This window comes from Trifolium pratense, linkage group LG5 (assembly GCF_020283565.1).
Source record: "Trifolium pratense cultivar HEN17-A07 linkage group LG5, ARS_RC_1.1, whole genome shotgun sequence".
Taxonomy (NCBI): Eukaryota; Viridiplantae; Streptophyta; class Magnoliopsida; order Fabales; family Fabaceae; genus Trifolium; species Trifolium pratense.
Window position 1 is genome coordinate 55,995,741 of NC_060063.1, and position 18,942 is coordinate 56,014,682.

General features: G+C 31.8%; 2 protein-coding genes and 1 long non-coding RNA gene across 10 annotated transcripts; 1 reads left to right on the forward strand and 2 right to left on the reverse strand.

Annotated features, from left to right (window-relative positions):
* Window positions 1-3,297: 3,297 nt before the first annotated feature.
* Window positions 3,298-18,014, reverse strand: LOC123887193 (nodulin-1-like). Of its 8 annotated transcripts, none has more exons than XM_045936476.1 (5): window positions 17,527-17,758; window positions 17,166-17,312; window positions 16,050-16,115; window positions 15,842-15,924; window positions 3,329-3,848 (listed from the first exon to the last, which is right to left on the reverse strand). In XM_045936476.1, exons 2-5 carry the CDS (start codon window positions 17,174-17,176, stop codon window positions 3,667-3,669), a joined length of 342 nt encoding a protein of 113 aa, XP_045792432.1. In that variant the 5' UTR covers window positions 17,177-17,312; window positions 17,527-17,758; the 3' UTR covers window positions 3,329-3,666. The 8 variants fall into 8 exon arrangements, 3 of the variants coding, with proteins under 3 accessions (XP_045792432.1, XP_045792431.1, XP_045792429.1); XR_006801400.1 differs by lacking the exon at window positions 3,329-3,848 and adding an exon at window positions 15,236-15,365 and having other exon boundaries at window positions 16,010-16,115; window positions 17,527-17,755; XR_006801401.1 differs by lacking the exon at window positions 3,329-3,848 and adding an exon at window positions 15,236-15,365 and having other exon boundaries at window positions 17,527-17,752.
* Window positions 8,166-8,721, reverse strand: LOC123887194. The gene is made up of 2 exons (XR_006801402.1): window positions 8,609-8,721; window positions 8,166-8,371 (listed from the first exon to the last, which is right to left on the reverse strand). It is a non-coding gene; the product is annotated as an uncharacterized LOC123887194 (long non-coding RNA).
* On the forward strand, window positions 10,436-13,985 carry LOC123887192 (pescadillo homolog). The gene is made up of 12 exons (XM_045936472.1): window positions 10,436-10,524; window positions 11,426-11,505; window positions 11,599-11,724; window positions 11,816-11,900; window positions 11,993-12,094; window positions 12,212-12,305; window positions 12,406-12,599; window positions 12,712-12,819; window positions 13,028-13,149; window positions 13,248-13,416; window positions 13,500-13,661; window positions 13,790-13,985. The coding sequence occupies exons 1-12, from the start codon at window positions 10,522-10,524 to the stop codon at window positions 13,874-13,876; spliced, it is 1,332 nt and encodes a 443-aa protein (XP_045792428.1). The 5' UTR covers window positions 10,436-10,521; the 3' UTR covers window positions 13,877-13,985.
* Window positions 18,015-18,942: the final 928 nt, after the last annotated feature.

The window sequence follows — 18,942 nt, forward strand, 5'->3', positions numbered from 1 at the left end:
CTTTTATCACTTGGTTTGGGTCCCCCAAACGCATGCACAAGGTTATCAACAGAATAAGGAAAGATTAATTGACTTTCCCAAAACTTTTGCAAGTCCAGACGCAACGATGGTTCTGGAACCACATCCTCATCGTAAGAGGAAAGAGTGGCGGCGGTCCACTTACCGGCGTAAGGAAGGAATTTTCTGACACCTGAATCTGACGCCATTGATGAAGGTATAAAGATGGCGTGAAAGAATGGTGATTAGGGTTAAATTTGGGAATCGCAGGTTGTTTGCAACGGTTGAGGAAAATCCGAGTGAAAAGAAAGTTGATGACTAGGTGATAAACAGAAGGGTGAGAACAAGAAGTCTTTTGAAAGCAAGAATTCAAGAAAGAATCGCGGAAGATGAAGAAGAAGATGAACAGTTGACAGAGCGAAAATTAGAGAAAAACGCAATAAAGGAAGAATCTGGCTATTTATAGAGGCACACAGATTGAGGAAAATAACAAAGTTTTTCAACTTCTTATGGTGACAAGTGTCCAAACCCCTTGACAGGTGAAAAGAAAAAAAAAAAAGTTTTGGAGCCAATCCAAAGTTTTGAATGGCAGCCTAAACGATAGGAGAGATAAATGGAAAAGAAAGTTATCCATTAATACTTTCAAAAATGCCACTTCCTCTTTCGATAGACACCGTCGAAAATGGCATTTTTGGGGGGCAATTTGTTGGACATAAATTTGGTATTTATCAATTAAATATAATTGGTGGGTCCAATATTTATTTTGGAGGTTATATTATCAAAATAAAACTTTCAAAGTTGGTGTCGAGAACTCCCTATGTCGAAGCAGAAAAGCGTTTCGAGAGCTGTAGAGGATGCGTATAGTTTTGGTTTTACCAGGAGGCTATCGAAGGCGCAAAATCGAATCGAGAGATAGTTGGGCCAAGCCCAAAAAAGAAACAACGAACGGCCCAAAAAATCTTGGCGCGCGCTGAAGGAATGAAAGATGAAAGTGGAGAACGTGGTCGACGTGGCAAATGGAGGAGCGTCCAGATGATCGAAGAACAGTTACCACTTTGTAGTAGTATTTATAGTAGTTTTTCATTCAGAACAAGGGTCACAAAATTTATACAAACATTCTCTCTAAAAATTCTAAGTACTCAGCGATCGAACGAACGGAATTCGAAGGAGAAATGTATGTTTTGTGAACCATCTTTATTTGTAATTGTTTTTCATTCAATGCAATGCAATTTGTTTTCCAGTAATTTTTTCTAAGTCTGAATCCAGATACTTGCTTGAGAAACTGCTACTTCGAGGCGATTCGAATTAGTCTCTCTTGTGTGCTTTAAAATATTTTAATTCCTAAGTGTTTGTTTCCTTATTCAAACGAACATTCAAACAGTTTTCTTGAAGCGAATAAACACAAAATTGTCCTGAGATTTACTAGTTGGTCTCGCGAGTTTAAATACTTAAACTAGCGGTTGTTTACCAAATTCCAACGTAAACAATATTAAAATTACTTTTATTATTAGAAAAATGAAAATAGATAAACTAATTAAAATACTATAAAGTTACGAGCAGTTAAGACAACAATGAGAAAAATGTGCATGCTGAAATTTTTTCTCTCTATGATGACAACCAATTATATGATGTTTTTAGTAGTAAATTAGAGTAGTTTTAATAGTAATTGAAGCCCAAAAGCAAGCAAATACCGGAAAAAGTGAAGTTACAAGACCCAGAAGCAAGAAAAGTGAAAAAAAACAGCAAAAAAGGGCAAAAATGTAATAAGACAAAGCAACCATCGTACCCACGATGAGTCTCGGAGTGGTGCGATGAGAAGACGGTTTAATTGAATAAAATCTGCAGAAAATCTTTTCCATCGTGGCACGATGACTTGTCATCGTGGCACGATGATGACTTGAAAAATACGCAGAAAATACTGAGAAGATCTTCCATCGCATCATGATAGGATCCATCGTGGCCACGATGAAGCGAAAATACACGCCATCATGGCCACGATGGGTGCGATGGATGCGCAAAAAAAGCCCAAATCCAGCTGAAAAACTATAAATAGAGCCTCCTTCTTCCACTATTATTCATTCCAAAATATTCAGAAATATTGAGACCTGTTCAATATTCACTCTAGAGTAGGAGAACTCTAAGGACAAGGCAAGGAGGCCAAGGAACTCCAAGACCAATAAGGTTCTTTTCCTTCTGCTTTTGTAATTTATTTTTCCTAGGTTAGGTGGAGTCGAGGAACTCCCTTACGAATGCTTGGTTTGTAATTTTACAATTTGGGTATAATTCAATTGCTTTCTTATTGCTAACTCTTTATCGTCTGGTTTTATATTTAATTTAATACTGATCACATTAGAATAAAATCTAAGGACCTAGTGGATATCACATAGGAAACGAAGCTATTAATCCCGAACGAAGGACGGTATGCTAGGGCCAACATGAGACCATTAAATTCAGTATCTGAGGTCTTAGTATATGATTAGAACGCACGATAATTTCTAGCTTACAGAGTTGCTTCTGGGTAAGTGACTAATTTTACGTGACAGCTTATTACACACGGAGTCACCGAGGTAATGATACCTACCTTATATACAAAAAGTGGAACTTTGGGGCGATGATGCTCAAATAGAGTAAGGGTAACCTTTAACTAGGCTCTGTACAGCTTGTAATAGAAATAAGAACAGATATTGCTTCAAACCTATTTTCAACAGTCTAAATCCTAATAGAGGGAAAGAATTGAACAACCAAGCAGGAGTAAGGGAGAGATCCGACCACACTTAACCACCATGTGTGGTCACACACACACATTTTACTTTTCAATCATTTAAATTCAGTAATTTATTTCCTGCATTTTACTAAATTATCCGCAAAGATACATTTCGAAATAGACAAAACGAAGGCAACTACGATATTCCTAAGCGAAACTAATAACCTTGGCATAATCCCCGTAGAGAACGATACACTTATCACTTTATTACTTGGTAGCGATTCTATACACTTGCAGAACCACCGTCACTCTCCATTATTTTTGACTTTTTATTTTGTCTCCTAAGGATGCATAAGTGGTTATCATACATCTCAATGCAATAGGTAAAGCTATTTAAAGAACCATGGAAGTTAAACTTGAAATAATAAGACTCCACCCATTATTAATCCATATAAAAAGTCACCATGAGTTGAATGTGACCCCTTAATTATTATTATTATTATTATTATTATTATTATTATTATTATTATTATTATTATTATTATTATTATTATTATTATTATTATTATTATTATCCAATGTGACCCCTTAATTAACCAATGTTTGTAACAAAAAATATATAAATTAACCAATGTAATTCAAGTTTTTTTTTTAAGGCTAAATTATATTCAAGAAAAGGGACTTAGTACAAAGTGTACCAGAAACTCAAAATTACAAAGAGAAACAAACAGGATAGCTTTTCTTCACACCCCGTGATTATTTTTCACCCCGAAAATTTCAATTTTATCCTTACAAAAAATTTGGTACGCAAAAATTGATTTTTTTCTAATGCATATTCAAGAAAAATTCGATACACAGAATCTAAATTTTATTTTCAAGACAAAAAAATTCGGTAAACATAATCCGAATTTTTTATAAATAGCTTAATTTTGTTTACTTATTGGATACAAAATCAAGCCATTTAGTCACGTGCATTTACCATAACACGTGCATTTACCATTTATGCAGCAACCATCCTTTAAAAGTCTATTCGCCCTAAAACATTCAAGACGACAAAAAAGGCCGTCAATTAAATCAATGCATGGTGCATATTTGTATCTAAGCAATATTATGTCACATGCTGCCTCAATCTGCACCCTTGCTTCTTCTGCAATTTATAATTATATTTGCCCATTATTGTTGAAAAAAATTATATTTGCCATTACAAAAATAAATAAATTAAAATTAAAATTACTTTAATTAAGAGAAAAATGAAAATAGAGATACTAATTAAAATATAAACTTACGAGCAACTAAGAAAACAATAAGAAAGTAGTACAAGCTGAAAAGCATTTTATTCTCCATTATTTCTGACTTTTATTTTGTCTCCTAAGGATGTATATAAGTGGTTATGATACATTGATACATCTCAATGCTATATGTATTGCTATTTAATATTTATAGAGCCATTGAAATTAAACTTTTGAAATAATATTCCAACCATTAATCAATTTGAAAAGTCACCATGAGTTGAATGTACCCCTTCAATACCACTTTGCAATTTGAAATGTCACCATGATTTATACTCGGAATTGTATTGTACTCTGACTTTCTCTCTTTCACACACACACACACATATATATAGGAGGGATCAAATTAAACCGGTGTAACATTTGAGTAATGTTGCACTGCTCAATAACTATTCAACGAATACAAATTTTACAAAATTCACCGTTTGATTGAAAGTTTATATCATATAGATCATTCATGTTCAATTTTACAAAAATCTAAAATCGTTTGATATGTTATTGGGACTGATCAAGATTAACAATTTATGTGTTTTTATTGAATACCGTTAAGCTTGATCAATCTCAATAACATATCAAACGATTTTAGATTTTTATAAAATTTAAGATGAATGATCTATATGATATAAACTTTCAATCCAACGATGAATTTTGTAAAAATTGTATTCGTTGAAGCGTTATTGAACGGTGTAACATTACTCAAATGTTACACCAGTGTAATTTGATCCCTCTCATATATATATATATATATATATATATTACCATTATAAAAAATAGTTTCACTTTGCAAATCAAGTTGTTTGTTGTGACTTTTGATAAGCCACAACTTGTATAGCTTTGAAATGGAAGCAAGTTTGCAATCATCCTAACCCAAGTTTAATTTTAACATTACACACTTGTTGTTTTTCTATGACATTGTAGGGCTATTAAATTTCTCATACTCATACTATAAATTATTGATGATTTTAGCTCAAATGTTACATGATAAATGTAATATGGACTTAAAAAAATTTGTTCAAAGGAGGATCTTTATATTTTTATAAAATAATGAATCTTCATGATAAAAAAATAGAGAAGAGATGTGATACCTAATTAAAATTTACTAAAACTGGTAAGCGTCAATTTTTTAAACCTTGTTTTTTACACAATGTTACATTTTGTTTTTGAAAAGCAATGTTACATTTTGTTAATGAATATTTTAAATTAATCTCTTAAATTAAACTTTTAATATCAAATTATTGTTAAATCATCAAATTAAAAAAGTTCAGTGACTCTACATACAATAATTCAATTATAATAAAATAGTGTTCATAATTCAGGTTGGGCTATAATTACAAACTGTGAGACTAACACACGACCTTGACGCCCTTGCAAGGGGTGTGAGCAACAAAATTTGGCTGTCTCTTAATAAAACTTTTTTTCATAGCAAAATTTATATATTAAATTTAAAAAAACAAAAACGGGTATACAATTCAAAATAGGGGGACTACAAGAGATACTAATTTGAACGAGCCTTACTAATGCAATTTGCATACAATTTGAAAGAGCCTTACATATTTTAATAATTTTCAATGATGGATACAACTTTTTTTTTCTATGGCAACACCTAAAAACCTTAGCAGATTGTGAAAAAACAGTTGCCATAGACTACAAGAACGATTTTCCAGCCATGGGGATGAATACTATACCCTACTCATTGTCATCCCTAGTTATGAGTAACCGAGACACATCCGCTCCGAGTTATTTTTACCCCAAGGGAGAGGTAAAGGTTGATGGCGGATTCATCTACGCCAAATTTAATTTGCTAAGGGGGATTTATTGAATGTCTCCAAAAAGTGGCGGTCTGACCTCCACCATCATGAACTTCTAGAAGGAGATATAGATGGTGGATTTGAAATTTAAGTTTTTCTTCTTCTTTTTTTTATTAATTTTGATGTACTTTTTTTGTCTAATGTAATTTGTTAGTTTTTTTTTATATTTTTTTTTTGTAATTAATAATCATTGTTCAACGTAATAAAATTATTCCTATTGAATACAACGTTGCAATGTAATTCATAGTTTTTATGTCTGTAACGAATAGCAAAAAGTTTTAAAGTTTCTTTGGGGGCGTGAAAAATAGGAAAGGTTAAGGATGCCAACATCATTAATTGGAATCTCTATTCCTACCTTGATTTCTAAATGCTCTTAATTTATAAAAAAATATATAATTGTTTTAACTTAATTTATTCACTACTAGAAATTTGTTGTTTTTCTGCAGATTTTCCTATGGATTTGGACAAAAAATCTTTACGTTTTTGCATAAAATCAGTTATACATTAAAAACATTTCTTGCGGATTTTCTTAAGTATTTTGATTCCCAGCCAATACTTTTGTGAGTAATTGTTTCCTGCAGAATTTTTTGCTGTATATGAGATCAAATGCACAACACGTTATAAAAAGCATTGCTGAAATGCATCAATAGGCTACTGTTTTGGTGGTGCTTTTAGGCTACGGTTCCATACAAACAACGCATAAATAAGCGTTGGCTGTATATTTAGGCCACAGTTTACACTTTAGATCAAATTTGCAGAACTGTTGCCTGTTGTCTAACCAACCCATAGAAAAGCGTTGCCACACACTATAGTAAGAAAATGTTCCCATTTATATATATCAATTCACTATCTTGTGCTGCATTGTACCACCCATAAGGCAGAAGGAACTATGATGCGAGAAAATTATACCTTGGTTTGATTGTGTAGTTTCCATCTTCTGTGATAGAGCATATCCAAATATCCTTCCACCATAGGGACGAAGATTTTGAGTCCCCCCCCTCCCCCCACCTAAATAACAAATTCAGCGAAGTCACTATTTCCTCCCCATATTTTGCTTTTAGAACCTTGACCCAAAGCAATTCATTAGTTGAAATCAATCGCCACCGCAGAGGACTCAGTTTCAAAGGCTCTATCATGTTTTAGATTAGATTGCTAATACGGTGGGGGAGATGGATAGTTGGGTCGACGGTCAATGGGTTTGGGACTTGAGGTGGAGAAGAGACCTCTTTATATGGGAACGGGAGCTGAATCTCTTGGAAAATCTCCATGAAATTCTTAATTGCTCAACAATCTTCGCTGCATATGATTCTTGGTTTTGGAAGCACGACCCAACTGGTTTTGACACTTAGTCGTTCCACAACTAATGAGGTGATCTTATCTGTGGAGGAAGAAAGACTACTTTCAAAAGTGTGGAAAACTTGAGCCCCTTCAAAAGTAGCTGTCTTTTCTTGGCAACTTATGCAAGATAGGTTGTCGACTCGTCAGAATCTCTGGTAGCAGGGCGTCATTGAGGATGCTAGCGCTTCTATGTGTGTGTTATGAGGTTTAAGGCTTGAATAAACTGATCACTTTATTAATTTCTTGTAACCAAATCTTACCAGTTTGGTATGGTGTTCTTTGAAGGCTGAGTGTAGAGCCAGTGCCTCCTCGTGGTGTTTTAGGATTTTTTGAGGCTTTCTTGGGCATAGACATAGGTAGAAAAGATAGATTAGGGTGATTGTTAATTTGACATACTATTCTGTGGACTATTTTAAAATCTCGAAATGACGTTATTTTTTCGGAAGAGATTTTTTATGTAGAGTGTCTGATCGATAAGATGAAACTTTTATCTTGGAAGTGACTTCTAGGTAAAAATCCTGGCTCCCTCTGTTCCTCTTACGAGTGGGTATCCATCATTCTTTATGCTGGAACCAGTAGAGTTTGTTTGGGTGTCTTGTTGGGTCTTGATTTGGCAAGGGGGATTGGAGATCGTCTTGTTGCTTTGTCCTAAATGTGATTTCCTTGCCTCTCTCTTTCCAAGGAGTATTCTTCTCATGGTGGTGCCTTTTAGGGTTTCTAGTTTGTTGGTTGTGTGTCTCCTTGTAAATTTTTTTCCCATTTGTTTTCTTGTCTTATCTTTAAGATTGTTGGATAGTAAAATGTACTTCTGGTACCTTCTTGTTGGATAGTAAAAACTTGGAATTGAGGCGAGCACCGAATTGATAAGAATCACCCTCCCACCAAAGGTTACGTATCTATTTTACAATTCAAAGATACACATGATTACGTGAACAAAATTCTAGCTTTATTTTTTTGTGACTAAAAGCTTGGTTTATTAGGTACCAAAGAAAAAAATGGCTTGGTTTGTTTACTTATCTCTATAATATATATATAGTATAATAATATAATTATATATTGGATACGTTAGGTATAACAAATGCATTTATCATTTATGCAGGAACCACTAGATATAAGTTTATTCATCAAAAGGCACATAATGTTACAAACATGGCCGTCTAGTTCATCATTGCATGCACCTTTAAACCTAATACATCTTATCTCACATGACTGATCAATTTGCATCACTGCTTCTTCTGCAATTTTCAAATGAAACAATTTTTATTTTATTTTATTTTTTAAATTTAAGCGGTATATTTACGCTTGTTAATAAAATTATTATCTATATTTTATTGCTACACAAATTATTGAATAGGAAATTATTTTTAAAATGTGTTAATTAATTTATCATTCATATAATGTAGAAAAAAATTATATTTGCCATTAAAAAAAATAATAAATAGAAAAAGTAACAAATTTATATATAAACTTACGAGCAATTAAGACAATAATGAGAAAGAAGTGCATGCTGAAAAGGATTTTTCTCTCCATTATTTCTGATTTTTATTTTGTCTCCTAAGAATGTATAAGTGGTTATGTATGCGCTGCATCTAAAATGCTATATGTATTGCTATTTATAGAGCCATTGAAGTTAAACTTGAAATAATAATCTAACCATTAATCAATTTGAAAAGTCATCATGCCATGACTTTTGAGAAGCCACAACCTGTAGCTTTTATTTATATATTCTAATTCTAATATATGGTGGTGGGTGAATTTAAAGTCTAATTATTCCAAGAATTTTATTCTTCAAATATACATAAAATTATTCTATCCACTTTTCTTAGGTCATATATATAGACATACTAGTAAAAGACTGTTTTCACAACCAACATATATAGTGTAACACAAATGGTAAATACTTGAGTCAATTAATTATTTGATCTTGGATTCGATCACCGGCTAATGTGTAAGGAAAAATATTTAAGGTTAACCCCTTAACCATTCACTCATGAACCAGTTGATTTGTAACATTTTATATATTAAGAAAGAATACATGCAGGTTGAACCTTTTGTGAACACAGGGAGGCATATATAAGGTTTGGTCAACATCCTATTAAAAATTGGACGGTGATCAAAATAATTACGATGTATACAAATTATTGATGTTTAATTAAGAGTATGAAACCAAGTTGATAATGTAAGCATTTTATTGGTTCTTTTGGTCAACACCTTTTTATTTTTCTATAGTTTCAGAACTATTGCCAAAATCTTCCATTGGGTAAAAACTTGCGATGCTTTTTGCGCTTATGTGAGAAAAATGTTGGTGGCTGATCATCTATGCCAGATTTTTTAGGGGGATTTATTAAGAGTCTTCCAAAAGTGGCGGTACGACCTCCATCATCTTGAACTCCAAGGAGATGTGGTAGATTCAAAATTTAAGTTTTTGTCATATTAATTTTGATTGATGTACTTTTCCTGTCTAATGCAATTTGTTAGTTTGTTTTATATTGTAATAAACGTTGTTCAATGTAATGAAATCAATAAATTTATTCCTATTAAAATATAACGTTGCAATGTATTTCCTAATTTTTATTTCTGTAGCAGAGTCGTCCGCTACTTAAGTAATGAATAGCAAAAAGTTTCTCTGGGGGCTTGAAATCTCCTCCCCGCTTCATCTCCTCATCCTCCATCTCATGCACAATATCATCACCATCATGTCCCTCCTCATGCGCATCATCAGCCCGATAATTCGCTGTTTAGAAAGCGAGATTTTTTTATTTTTTTTTAAAATTTTTTCTTGTGGGGGGTCTGTACTTTGAAGGTGGATAAACAATCACATTTTTTACACGCTCGCATTCTAGAATGCCAACGATGCTCGCATTATAAAAGGCGAAAGGGTTTGTTTGATCATTACTGAGGATGTTTGAGAAATTTTAGGAGGAGCCAAAAGTAGCTTTTTTTTTTTGGTACATCCAATCTTAGACTCGTTATTTATAACTAGCAGCTAGAAAGGGTGCGTTCCGCGCCTGTCTATGTCTATTATGCAAAAAAAAAAATACATGCTTTATGTTATAATGAATTTGTTAATAAAAATTTTTGTTGCTAAAAAAAAAAGACATGCCTTATGTTATTGTGAGTTTGTTAATAAAAGATTTTTATTGCTAAAGAAAAATCAATTTTGTAAGATTTTTTTTGCTAAAAAAAAAATCAAGTGTATTGTTAGTAGTATGAAAACCACACAAATTTTTTTTTTGTATCTCTTTATATATCGGTAAAGATAAAATTATTTGGAAAAAATTATATCCTAATCTGTAAAGCGACAAAAACCTTAAACAAGGTTTCGTAAAAAAAAACAAAACCTAAACCCTGTCTGTCGTAGGCGGTGTTTTCACTTTGAGCAACAATGGTTAGTATATATTGCAAACCCTTTTCAATCTCTCTTTCAAAGTTCTCCTTCTTTTCTTTCTCTTTTGGTATTTTATTTGATGGTTAGTGTTTTTTATTTTTTCCTGCTTTTCTTTTTGGTACAATATTTTTTCCTGCTTTATTGGTTCATATTGTGATTTTTTGTGTTGGGTATGAGTTGTTATTTTTGGAATTTAAATGTAACTAGTTAGAAAAGAAGAAAGGAAGTTTTCTAGCTGAAAGTTCATTCTTTTCATACAGTTGTGGTATGGTATGTTAGGATTTAAGTTTGCAAAATTAGTATGATCAAACCTAATTTTGCAAAATCAGGTTTTATTGAAATGAGTCCACTCCTATTGAGCACGACACAAACACCGGACATGACACAAGTCACTGACACATCGATACTGATAGTAATTTTGAGAGAAAGACATAATTAATTATAATCATATATGTGTTGGTGTCGGACCCTTGTCTAACGCAGGATACACCTAATCTGATGAGTGTCTGCCCTCAGCGCTGCCTTTCATAGATCTGCTCTAGCGTGATTTATGGTTGGGTAACTTGTCTCAAAAAGTATGTATGATAAAATGTAATTCCTTTTCATTATGCTTATCAAATGTACTTTTGAACATGTAATTACTGAAAATTGTATAAATTTTGTAATGTAGTATAAGATGTATAGGTTAAAATGTTAAACGAAACATCTCAAATGGAAAAAGGAGAATGAAAAAGTATCAGGGATCTTGCGTCCATATAAACGTGTATGTTTGAAGCCAAAATTTGTTTAGCTAAAGGACTTATGTTGTGCATCAAACATAAAGTCAAAGTCAATTTTGTTTGTTGATTTCGAATTCGAACTAAACATATCCTTAATTGTTGTCGTTACTTTTGTATGGCAGGGGAAGAAAAACCGCGAACGTGCAAACAATCTGCAAGAGAAAACACCGAAACCAGACATAGATAAGTTTATTCGCGAAAGGTTTGCTTGCTTTTTGTGTATCTCAATTCTCAATGTATGTCTTGTAGCTGGTGATAAATTTCCACTTCATTTGATTTTTTTTCTGTATTATAGGTACCCAAGATTCGTGGATGCGCTTGGAGAATTGAATAACTGTCTTACAATGGTGCATCTTTTTGCAGCATTACCTGCGTTAAAGAGCAAGAAAATCGATGTAAAGCTTGTCCAAAAATGCCGAAGGTATATACTTCGAAATCAAGTTTGTATAAATTTTGATCAGCATTACCTGCGTTAATGACTTGAGTTATATATTTCCTTACCTGTATGCTAGATTGGCACATGAATGGCAAGCATTCGTATCTCGTACGCACAAGTTGAGGAAAACATTTGTATCTGTAAAAGGCGTATACTACCAGGTATCAATTGTGACATTTGTGATGTTTATAATCAATAAGTTGTGCATGTTATATGGATATGGATGGATTGAATTTTTATTTTTTTTGCGCAGGCTGAGGTTGAGGGCCAGAAAATTACATGGTTAGCTCCTCATTTGTTACAATCCGATGATGTTGACATACCTACCGTGCTAAATTTTCTGCAATTATATGTGGTCGGTTTTTCTATTCATGTTCATATTTAGTGTCTTCATTCTGTTAAATCATCAACATTCATGTGGTTGTTGACATTTTACTATAATTTTCTTAACTTTTATAATGAATTGCTACAGTCTCTTCTTGGTTTTGTGAATTTCAACCTCTATCGTTCTATAAATTTGGATTATCCTCCCATACTCAATCCTCGGTTGGAAGCTTTGGCAGCAGGTACAATTTTCGCAGCTTAAATGGAAAATAGAACTTCATGAACTTAAATTTCTGCAGATACTTAATTAATCTACTCATTGATTCTCTTTTCAAACTACAGACATATATGCACTACATGCCGATGAGTTTAGACCCTCTGGACCGATATCTGAAGCTTCTAAGTTAGCAGAATCTGAACAAGTCGAGTCCAAGAAAAAGGGGGCCGATGCTGAAAGTGAAAAATCTGAAGAGGATCAAGATACAAGAGAATGTAAAAACCTCTTCAAAAATCTGAAATTCTTCTTGAGCAGCGTGGTAACACCTTTTGGACAGTCTTAACAAAATCCACTATTTGAACTTACTCTTGGAATCATTTTCATGATTGTATGCTTGACATTACTTGCACTGCTTTCGTCTAACTATTCAGATACAAAGGGAATCATTGCTTTTTGTTATTCCGGCTTTCGGTGGTACAGTTTCATGGGAGGGAAAAGGGGCACCTTTTAATGAATCTGATCAGAGCATTACTCATCAGGTTTGTGATTTAGCTTATCATCTTCTAGGTGAAGTAGCTTTTCAGGCCTATTTCTTTTGTATTCTCGTAACTAAGATCATCTACATCATATACACAATAACAATCATACAACTGCATACAAGAGGGATCACTAGTGACTTGTTGAGCAAGTTACTTGTGAAGCAAGCTAAAGGTTTAACACTCTTCGCAATTTATTTTTTATGTTTAGATCGTAGATACGGATGCAGAAGGACATACGTTTCACACTAGAGAATATGTTCAACCACAGTGGATATTCGACAGTGTGAATGCTCGCATAGTTTTGCCAATGGAAAATTATATAGTAGGAAGGTAATTTGCTTGTATTAAAGAAAATTGTTTTAATCTTATATAGTAGAAAATTGTTTTCATTGCAAACTTTTTTGGTTAAATTTTTATTTTGTTTACAGGATTCCTCCACCACATTTGTCACCTTTTGTTAACAACGATGAAGAAGGATCGATTCCTGATTATTCAAAGATTATCAAAAACTTACAGGAGGCTGCCCGAAAGGAAATCGTTCCGCTTCCTGGTGTTGGAAAACAAAAGGGCAATGAAGCAGCAAAGGGAAAACAAAAGGTATACATATTGTGAGAAAAACATTGCATCATAATTGTTGAATATATTGAGGGATCTCTAAATTTTAAATGTTTGCATTGCAGATGATGATTTCGAAGCAACAATCTAATGTCGGAAAAGAAACACCTGCTGGTGTGGTAAAGACCGGAGAATCAACAAGGAATGCTCAAGAAAACGTCGATACTGATACGAGTGCACTTATTATGATGTCACAGAAAAAAAGGAAACTATATGAAGCCATGAAGGTAAACTCTTTTTAGCTTCGTTGTGCATAATTGGTTGCAAAGTGATTTATCGGTTAAGTCTTTGCAATTGGTTCTGAATTTCTTCAAGTTTGTTTACTTAGTTATTTTTGGTAAATTTTTTTGATCAGATATCTAATAAACGCAAGCAAGATCAGTATGATCTTATCAGACAACGGAAAAAGAAACTAGATGAAGCTAAGGGTCAAAGGAGTTGAAGCGATCCTGCACCGTATATTTTTTAGTTAGGAATTCCACGAGGTAACATTCTATGCAAATGCAACAAAACTGGTGATTTAAAAGGCTAGTAGAATTTTTAATTTTATAAGTTTAGACACTTATACTTATTTTATAATTCACATTCCGTGAATTTTGTACCTAATCTGTTTTTAATTATAGATCAAATACATTAATTATCACACTCCCTGACACACCTTTTAACCTGTTTGCAAGAATTTTCGCCAACAACTTATTCAAACTACCTACCAAACAAATAGGTTTGTATGCTGAGAGATTTTGTGGGTGATCGACTTTTGGTATATGTGTCAAAAAATAAGTGATGGCCCCTTAGGAAACACGTTATTTTTGTGAAATTCTTTTAAATCGCCTACAAAATCTTCTTTTATTGAGCTCTAACATTCCTTCATAAATGTGAAATTGAAACCATCCAACCCTGTGCTCGTTGCCTCCTTGAAAGCTCAATACTGCCTCCTTGGTTTCGCCCTCGCTAAATGGCACGAAACCAATGACACTGTCTTCATGGTAAATGCTTGAAGCTAAGCCTACTCAAGCTCAACCTACATGAACCTTCTCTTAAAAGTTTGAGGAATAAAATCCCCATACCTCTCTCTTTACATGCATCATGGATTCATTGTAGGGGTGGACTACTTACCATTTGTAAATTGTATTGTGTAACATTGTATTGGTTCAGAAATTTTTAAACTTAGAAAATATAACACTCAAAACAACATAATTAACAGATATTAATCTATACTGGTTAAGTCTCCTCTCACCAATGGGAAAACAATCAATTCAAAAAATTTCTGTTTGGCCTTTCTTGTTTTTTTGTTGGTTGGGTGTGTATTTGAGGTATCAAAATATGTTTTTTTTATGGTTTTTTTTTTTTTTTTCTTCTGTGTTTAGGCGAAAAACATCTGTTTGTGTGTACTACTGATCCCGTTATTGCGTTTGTATTATAGACATTTTCCAGTCTTTTTTATTTATAATTTAATATATTATTATATTTGTCATTCTAAAAACAAAAATCAATTAATATTTTATTTTAAGGACACTTATCAAAAGATATACATGAACAAAATTATAGCTAGGTTTTTTTTTTCTTTCTTTTTTTCACTAAATAGCTAGATTTATTTATCTCTAATTATATAGAATATAACTAAACAAGTTGCTTTCGCCGAGTGGTTAAGGCATGTGCCTGCTAAGTACATGAGGTTTTCTCGCGAGATTTTGAATCTCTGATGCGACGAAATATTTTTATCTTAAAAAAAAAAAAATCATAGTGAAGACGTTACGTTCAATATACTTTGGCATAACATATGCATTTTCCACTTATGCAGTAACCACCAAATAAAAATTTATTTATCTTGCAAACATTGTTACATATTTCATTGTCACCAAAACCTTTGCATTCACCAGGGAACATAAGACAGATGATGTCACATGCCTCAATCTGCACGATTACTTCTTCTGCAATTTTCAAATGAAACATTAATTTTTTGTCGTGATGTTTTGGATCACTAGTTAAGAAAACAAAAAAAGTAAATTTCTTATTGAAAAAATTACTTTTTATATTTTAAAAAGTAGAGTACCCAAATTTCAAATTTTTTTATCATATTTAGTTCCTTAATAATATTTTTTAATAAAATTCTTATATTTTCAAAAAAAATTCTTATATTAATGATTGAATAGGAAATAATTTTTAAGATGTGTTAATTTTTAATTCATTGGCAGTATAAATTATAAATATTTAAATTTACATTTTATAAAAATCAAACTATAACTTTAAAGGTAAACAAATTGTCAATACTTAAAAATTGAATTGGCAAGACTCCATAAGATAGCCTACATTTTTTATTTTCAAATAAACAAAGTTATATATTAAAATTACTTTAATTTAGAGAAAAATGAAAATAGAGTTAGTAATTAAAATATAATTAACTTACGAGCAACTAAGAGAATAATGAGAAAAAAGTGCCTGCCAAAAAGTATTTTCCTCTTCATTGTTACCAACTTTTTATTTTGTATCCTATGAATGATTAAGTGGTTATTATGAGACATCAGCATTGCTATTTATATAGCCATTGAAATTAAACTTGAAATAATATTCCAACCATCAATCAACTTGAAAAGTCATCATGAGTTGGATGTTACCCCTTAATCAATGTTTTGAGAAGCCACAACTTGTAGCTTTGAAATGGAAGCAAGTTTACAATGATCCTACACAAGTTTTAACATTAATTGCACTTGTCACACTATATAAAATTAATTGTAATTTCATTTTTTTTTTGTCTCTTATAATTTATTATGTGATTGCATATATGAAGAAATTTTTTGTGATATTTTCTTTCCCTTTTGTTATTATAAAAATTGCAATTATAATTATATATAAAAGTTAAACTCTTTCAAAATATTCTAAAATGTAGAATATTTATGGTGGATGTTTTCAAGACTAATTATTCGGAAAGTTTCTATTTTTGAAAAATATAAAATTATTTTATCCACTTTTATATTCGGCGACTTTTTTTTTTTTTTTTTTATATAATGGAGGGCCTAGGCCCGAAAAGAAATTTCAACGAGACTAGTATGTGAATACTAATCCTAGCTTTATCATCAAGGAAAACATGCGTAATTTGAGTCGGACATGACTCATAAAAAAATCATATAAGAGCCTAAATCACACCCGATACTCGCAAGAGCATCAACACATCGATTCGCTCCGCCAGTGAGAGTGGGCGTGGAGGCGCGTCACTGTTCATCATCTTCCTCACTCATTTTCTGCAGAAACGGGTCGCGACGACCCGGTTCGTTCTCCCTCAATAATTAACGAAACTCGACGTTCTTTATACCGTTTTGATCGTCGTTCAATTTTATGAATGTTTCCGGTATTAGTTTTCGAAATCGGTGATCGAATCGCATATAAAATGTGACCGAAATTGAGCAAGCAAAAATAGAAAGTTCTTATTATTACACGTGTAAAATCATCTGATGGCTGTGAATGACTTATGCACCACACATAAGAAGAGGCTTATGCATATTAACTCTTGCCCGATTTGGATTAGCTTATTTTTGAGCTTATGCAATATAAATTAGGTTTTATGCTATTTTATAAGTTCACACTAGTGAAAATTGTATTTTTATAAGCTATTTTATCATAAACTGACAAACTTATAAAAATTGCATAAACTATTTGTATAAGCTCAAAAATAAGCTAATTCAAATAGGTCCTCTCACCCTATTAATAGCATTTATTGTAACAAGTGCATTTACCTTTTTTGCATGTACCACCTAATAAATATTTATTTATTTTGCACGTATGGTAACAAGAAATACTGTCATATTCACTAATGCATGGATCTGTAAACATAGTCGTTCTTATCACACATGGCGCCGCCTCAATCTGCACCACTGCTTCTTCTGCAATTTTCAAATGAAACAAAAATATTTTTTAATTTAAGCGGTATATTTACACTTGTTAATAAAATTCTTATCTATATTTTATTACTACACAAATTATTGAAGAGGAAATTATTTTTAGAATGTGTTGATTTAGCATCTTCGATGGTGATATCACGTTGGGTATCATCCTTATTATATTTATTTTTTCAACTTAAATATTGATGATATTAACCTGATGATACGACACCTTAAATAAAACACTGTATCATCAATTTTGATATCCTCTGTGCCGCGTCATGGAACTCCAATGATAAAAGAAAATTAAGGTACGAATCATTAGTCTATGAAACTCTCGATGATACTCTTATTAAAGATGCTCTAAGTTATAAATCTTTATATTCACATTCTATAAAAACTAAACTCTAAATTTAAAGATAGCTTGAATTTTTATTTTCAAACCCATAAACTTATATTTATATAATTACATTTTCCTTTAAAAAATAATAAATAAATAAAGTAATCAGACTTATGTATTAAAATTACTTTAATTAATAGATAAATGAAAATAGACATATAAATTAAAATATTAAAATATAAACTTACGAGCAGCTAAGACAACAATGAGAAAAAAGTACATACTAAAAAGCATTTTTCTCTCCATTATTTGTTACCTTTATTTTGTCTCCTAAGCATGATAGTGGTTATATATATATATATATATATATATATATATATATATATATATATATATATATATATATATATATATATATATATATATATATATATACATCTCAGTGCTATAGGTATTGCTATTTATAGAGCCATTGAAGTTAAACTTGAAATAATAACCATTAATCAATTTGAAAAGTCACCACATGAGTTGAAAATAAAATATAAGTTTAACGTCAACCATTATGTGACCCCTTAACCAATGTTTTGGATATATACTTCAATACCACTCTGCAATTCAAGTTGGTTGTGACTTTTGAGAAGCCATAACTTGTAGCTTTGAAATGGAAGCAAGTTTGCAATCATACTAAGACAATTTGAAAATGACACTTGTTTTTCTATGAAATTGTAGCGCTATTAAATTTCTCCATACGAATGTACTATAAATTATTGATGATTTAAGCTCATATGTTACATGGTACTCCCTCCGTCCCAAAATATAAAAGAAATTTGGTCAAAGAAAATTAATGTATTCGGTTAAAAATTTGGACTAAATACATCAATTTGATTTGAACAATTTTCGCTTACATTTTTCCAGCGGAGGGAGTACATCTAATATATATGAACTTAAAAAAAATTGTTGGTGTATCTTTACAAATTCTAGTAAAATAGTGAAAACTAACTCATAGTACTATTTCTTACAAATTTTAGTATTAATTAATCTAACAAAGAAAGATGTTGAGTAAAACCCTTGTTTGCCCCTTTACCATTTTTTTGGTTTTTTTTTTTTAACTGCACAAAAGGCAAGACATTATTGTCATGTTTGGGTGAAAAGTCTCTCATTCATCCTCACAAAAACTTCCAACACATCGATTATATCTTGTCCTTGTTTAATTCAATTTTATTTTGTAATCCACAAAAGTAAAGCTGGGGTACTCATTTTGGTCATGACACTTTTTTTTTTTTTATTTTTTTT

What these genes read in the sequence shown, in the direction of transcription:
- LOC123887193 (XM_045936473.1), bottom strand. Translation starts at nt 17,955, where the DNA reads ATGGAGAGAAAAATGCTTTTTAGTATGTACTTTTTTCTCATTGTTGTC. An exon ending in CATTGTTGTCTTAGCTGCTC is followed by an intron (nt 17,313 to 17,897) that starts GTAAGTTTATAT and finishes TGAAAATTGCAG; the next exon opens with AAGAAGCAGTGGTGCAGATT. An exon ending in AGGTGGTACATGCAAAAAAG is followed by an intron (nt 15,366 to 17,165) that starts GTAAATGCACTT and finishes TGAAAATTGCAG; the next exon opens with AAGAAGTAATCGTGCAGATT.
- LOC123887192 (XM_045936472.1), top strand. An exon ending in CTTGTCCAAAAATGCCGAAG is followed by an intron (nt 11,725 to 11,815) that starts GTATATACTTCG and finishes CCTGTATGCTAG; the next exon opens with ATTGGCACATGAATGGCAAG. An exon ending in GTTGGAAGCTTTGGCAGCAG is followed by an intron (nt 12,306 to 12,405) that starts GTACAATTTTCG and finishes TTCAAACTACAG; the next exon opens with ACATATATGCACTACATGCC.